General features: G+C 37.7%; 1 protein-coding gene across 1 annotated transcript in view; it reads right to left on the reverse strand.

The window, feature by feature from the left end:
• Positions 1-201: 201 nt before the first annotated feature.
• The window catches only part of GBP4 (guanylate binding protein 4), a 33214-nt gene continuing 27573 nt past the window's right edge, over positions 202-5842 (reverse strand). The window contains exons 7-11 of the mRNA XM_006898964.1: positions 5288-5500; positions 3429-3531; positions 2483-2676; positions 1492-1653; positions 202-420 (exon numbers count right to left, since the gene is read on the reverse strand). Of these exons, the coding sequence (XP_006899026.1) occupies positions 202-420; positions 1492-1653; positions 2483-2676; positions 3429-3531; positions 5288-5500 (891 nt within the window). The remainder of the gene's footprint in view (positions 421-1491; positions 1654-2482; positions 2677-3428; positions 3532-5287; positions 5501-5842) is intronic.

Genomic DNA, 5842 nt, shown 5'->3' on the forward strand with positions numbered 1-5842 from the left:
TTGTTGTTGTCATGTGCCATCGAGTCACCTGTGACTCATAGCGACTCTATACGAAATAGTTCTAAACCCTGTCCTATTCTGAGCTCAACAGAAGCACACACCCCTGCCACATCTCGCTCTACACCCAGGCCGTGGAAGAAGGTTGCTGGCTGACTGTATCCGGGGCCAGGACAGTGAGTGCAGGCTCAGGAGATTCAGAAGTTAGTGGGTTTCAGCAAGCAGTCTGCTGTCCGTCTGGGTAGGGGGCTGGCTCATCCGCAGCTGTAGCAATGACCTAAGGCCTTCGGCACTAGATTTTAAGGCTGATGACTTCTGGGCCAGAATAAGAACTGCAGGCTCAGCAGTATTAGTTCCTGAGGCAGTTTCCAAGCTGAGTATCAGACTCCAAAACCATTCCATATTGTTACCTTCATTTAGCATCTATTTATTTTATAAAAAGCAGTAGCAGATTGATACTTTATAAAATTTAAGAAGCACAAAATTCATGAAGTAAATTTACTTATCTTACGTTCTCAGCTCAACTGCTCAGGTCTATCCCTGGCTTTGTGTTTATTGTGTCTTTTTCCTGAGATATGTAATATTATATACACACTTTCATAATTTGGTTAATTCAGTGGAAACAAGTATAAACATTTTATACATCTTTTTATTTTCCATGTTAAGATAAATCTTGGATATTTTCCCATGCTAGAACAAGATGAGTTCCTTTTCACAGTTGTGTTATATAGTGTTTATGTTTATTTCACTCATTTGGCACTAAAACAATGCTGCAACAGGTATTTTTTCAAACATATGTCATTTTCTACTGGGTAAATAAATTTATAACTAATTCCTGTATATAGACTTGCTGAACCACAGGTATATTGCATTTGACATTTTGATGTATAAAGTCACCAGTTTCCACTATTACAAGCAAATTCGAAACACATCTGTTTACCTAAGCACTTGCTAACTCAACATCCTATATGAAACGTTTTGCTCGGCATTCTTAGAAACAAAACACTAGCTCATAATTTTGTTTTACAGAAATTTCTATGGTAAGAGTAAAGTACAGTGTTTTAATTTACTTTTTCTCGGTTTCAATTTATTTTTTTCTCTGTTTATTTAAAAAATGGGCTGCTAGCTATTTTTATCACTAATCTTAAGAGGTTATAAAAGTCTAACATTATTTCCATGTCTGTCACATTTGCATCTGTGACTACTTTGCTTTTACCTTTCTATGAATGGCTTCATGTCCTTCTTCTTGTTTCAATTTATTTAATTAGCTAAATTACAATTTAGTTTGTGGTATGCAAACATTTTCATCTTTCATTTAAAATTTTTTATAAATGTTTCTTTCAGGAAATGTGGATTATATCTTTTTAAAGCAATGAGTAACTATCAAACAAACAAAAAAACCAAACAAACTTACTTTTCTAGTTTTCCTAAAGCCATTCTAACTTTTCTTTTTCACCTGAAGTGAGAATGTTATTTTTTGTTTGATAGTTTCACAAAAGGAGATAATAATAATGTGAATGCTTCCTTAGCTAGGTCAATCAAATTGTTCAGGACTGGGGTGTTTTCCTCTTTAAGCTCATCCTTCAGCTGATTTATCTCATGTTCTAGTGCCTTCGATTTGTTTTTAAATCCTTCTTCCAGTAGTTCTCGTTGGACCTATAAAAAAGAAAGAGTAACTTTTGAAGTTGCAGTTATCAAGAGTCATGATATGACATTTAGCAATGTTAAAAATTATTAGCACTTATGTCTGTTTCTGTCCAGAGTAAGGAGCTCTCTCCATATATTTAAAACTGTATGTAGACTATATTGAAGACTTATAAACTTCCTAATGTGCCTTCACCACCATCTCATGAAGAGTGGCCACCTGTGTGTCCAAGTTGTAATGCATTGCAGCCCAACAGATGCTCTTCGATATTTTACTTGCATTGTAATTTCCCATCAGGGAGCAGGGTCACACACATCTAACAAATCATGGGCACTGCTGACCCTCTGTCACAAACTTCTTATAATACATAGGCTTAAAAATTGATAATTACATAGGCTTAAAAATTGCATAGGTTGACTCAAATGGATTTGGAAACAAAAGCAGCTTTCACATCCATTCTCGTATCTACCAAATCTACTGTTTTGAAGACCTGATAGATCTCTTTGGGTCTCTTTGATGTGGTACCAAGAATTCTAAGGAGTATTGGACTAAGACCGTCTTTTAGTAGGGGGACAATGATACTACTCCAGAGTTAGAACCAAGGACAAATCATGCTAAGGGGATGTTGTTAGCTATTTCCAGGGTCTATATCTAAAAAAAAAAAAAAAGAGGGCTAGAGTTTAGCACATTTAAGGATGTTAGCAGGACTCAGACAAGTTCCAGATGTTACTTTGGTGTATTTCCCTTGGTAACTATGATCTGTTTCAAATTTGACCCATCCTTTCCTTAGGTACCTGACTACTGTCCCTCAGCCATTGATCAAGACCAGAATAGACTTACTTTCAGTTTATGATCCAGCATCCTTTCCTGTTCTTTCTGAAGATACTCTCTCTCCTGCTTCATCTTCTTTTCCAGTTGTGCTATATTTTCCTTTAAGCTCCTTTCTTGAGCCTCCATCTGCTGCTGCTGCTCCTTTTGTTTCTGTCTCAGCAGCTCATTTTCCTTCTCAACTGTCACCATCTTGGCCTGTTCCACTATCCAAAAAGAAAATAATAGGTCAGGTCTGAGCTCTGTCTTCCTGAGCTCTGTGATCAATGTGACATTTAAAAAAGGAGAATGCATAACCGGGGAGAGACTGGAGAACATTAAGCTGAGTGAACTAATTCAGTCTCATAAGGATAAATACTGCACAAGACCATCATTGTAACAGTAGAAGAGTAACTAATAGAACATATATGGGAGCCCAAGGGGGGAAGGGGTTTGAGCAGAGAGGTGGGGATGGGTGGGGGCAAACAAACATGATTGTACAGTTTGGTGGGTGGAGGGAGAGGGCAAGGAAATGGGAAGGAGCTGAGTGAAAATACAGGGTAATGATAGGCAAGGTCCAATGGTGATTAATTTTGTAAAACATACTCTATGATTATAGTAGAATTAAAAAATCAAACAAAAAAACATAAGGCATGAGAATGATTGTATGAAATACATGTAAATGAAGAATAATGTTAAAGACAATGTATATTATTTTTTTAAGCAAACCAATTAAAATAAAACAGAAAAGTGCAGTCTCCATATTCCTCAGGATACTTCAGAACACAATCAGAAGGGCCCTGCCTGTGTGTTGGATGTAAAACCATAGGTTCACTAGTTATTTCCAGAAGTGAAAATAAAAATGTGAAAGAAAAAGATAGGAAGTTTATTATTACAGGATTTGTTTTTATCACAGTTTTAATCGCAAGCCAAGCAGGAACTGCCCTGCCCTGCTAAGGCCTGAGCCTAGCCTCTGTACCTGCTAAGGTCTTCTCTCTAACAGTTAGTGCTTTGTCTGCATTCAGGATGGATTCCTCTATTGTCACCTGAGATTGCAGGAATCTCTGGAGGACCTCATCCCCCTAAAGAAACAAGAATCAAAGATTGTTGTTGTTAGATGCTGATGAGTATGGCTCATAGCTACCCTATGAGCAAAAGATCTGAACCTTTTTTATCCTGTGCCATCTTCACACTTCCTGATACACGAGAGTCCATTGCAGCCATCACTGTTTTAATCCTCCTGTTTGAAGGTCTTCCTCTCCTTTGCCAACCTGCACCCTTTCTAGCATCATATCCTTCTCCAAGGAACAGCCCCTCCTATCAACATGCTCAAATTATGTGAAGTGAATCCTCATCATTCTTGCCTCCAAAGAACATTGTAGTTGCACCTTTTCCAAGACATATCTGTTTGTATCTGAATATTAAGATAATAAAAATTCTCACCACTGGAGTAATAGGGAACATCCTGATAGATGATGAAAATATTGAGACTGTCAACAACTTAATATAACTTGGATCCACAATCAACACCCTTGGTACCAGCAGTCAGGAGATCAGGAAATATGTATTGCACTAGGAAACTTTGTAGTCAGGGAACTCTTCAAATTACTCAGGAAAAATAATGTCCGTTTGAGTGCTAAAGCATGCCTGATTCAAGCTTGGTCTTTTCAATCCCTTCCTTTGTATCTGAAAGCTGAAATGAATAAGGATGACAGAAGAAGAATTGGTGCCTTTGAGTCGCAGTGTTGAAGAAGAGTACCAGACTTTCCATGGATTGCCAAAAGAACAAATGTTATCTTGGAGAAAGCACAGTTACTCTTTGAAGACAAAGATTATAAAGCTTGTCTCACATACTTTAGGCATGTTGGTCAGAGAGGTTATTGTTTGGAGAGGGACATAATGCTTGCAAAGGTGGAGTGTCAACAAAAGAGAGAAGGCTTTCAACCAAATGAATTGATATAGTAACTACTGCAATGGGCTTGATTATGTTAGAAATTGTGAGGATGGTACAGGATTGAGCAGTTATATGTGTGGTTCATAGGATCACTATGGTTCGTTGGACAATGACTAACGAGAATAGAAGGAGAATTGTTGCCTCAGAGCTGTGATGCTGGAGAAGAGTATTGAGAGTACCACAGATTGCTAAGAAAACAGATTCATCCTCGAAAGGGTTAAATCAGGCTGCTCCTTGGAGGCAAGGATTCTGAGGCTCTGTCTAACATACTTTGGCATGTTGTAAGAAGGGACAGGTCCTTAGAGAGGTACATCATGCTTAGTAGGGTGGAGGGACAGCGCAGGAGGGGAAGGCCCTGTATGAGGTGGATTGATTCAGTGACTGGGGTAATCGGGATGGGAGTGTCAGAGACAGTGCGATTGGCACAGGACAGAGCGGAGTTTAGGTCTGTTGTACATAGGGTCGCTATGAGTCGCAAGCCACTCAACGGCACATAACAACAACAACAATTTAGAAAAGATCCCATATTTTTTTGTATACTTGTGGTCCACAAGGGTCAGAGTCAACTTAAATGCATCTACTTTGATTTTGACACTTAACATATAATGATCACATTGTTTGGAATATGAAAATCATTTCGTCATCTGAAACCTTGATTCTAATTGCTTTCACTGGGAAAAAATATTGGTGATTTCTTTAAGAATTTCTAACTAATTATGTCTAGAAGACTGAAAATTTCAAGGAATCATAATGTTATGTTTCTTCCCAATGTTTCTGTTGTAGTCTCAGATTAAAATAAATAAAAATGCCAAATATTAAAACAATAAAAAAATACTCCCACCAGTTTCCAGCTGACTCCCTCCCCCTTTTTCCTTATTCTTCACCTTAACTCCTTTTCTGGGCACTTGTCCATAAGCTTGTTCAATCTTTTTCTTTGCTTGTAAGTAGAGGCTGTGTCCTCTAGGAACAGAGAAAACTCCTCTTGAAATATTTTCCGTCAAGGTCTCTGATAACTTCTGTAGCTCAGCATGGCAGTATTTGTTAGATGCCTCTTCATTCTGCTCAGTAAATTTCTCCTTCATTTTCTCTATGGTAATCTGCAGAGGAAATACATTGAAACACAATAATATGACGTTCGAAGGGACGATCCAATTATGTTCTCTTGGAAGAAGTAGCCTAACAGTCTCAGAGTAGGTGTAAAAGACTTATGTTAGCCTCAGATCAAGTTCATCATATTAAATATAATGTGTATAGTAAACAAAAACTCTATGAATAAAATAAATGCATGAGTGCAACTTACCCAACAATGACCAAAATGTGCTGAGCCAACTTTCAGACCCTACAGGATATTTCTCAATTACAATCTGAGCATATCAAGATATAGTGGAAGATTTTGTCCTTGTACTCATAACTTATAATCCAAATATTTTATTTTTTTT

This window comes from Elephantulus edwardii, unplaced genomic scaffold, assembly GCF_000299155.1.
Source record: "Elephantulus edwardii isolate Elephantulus edwardi_28Jun2011 unplaced genomic scaffold, EleEdw1.0 scaffold00242, whole genome shotgun sequence".
NCBI classification, from domain to species: Eukaryota; Metazoa; Chordata; class Mammalia; order Macroscelidea; family Macroscelididae; genus Elephantulus; species Elephantulus edwardii.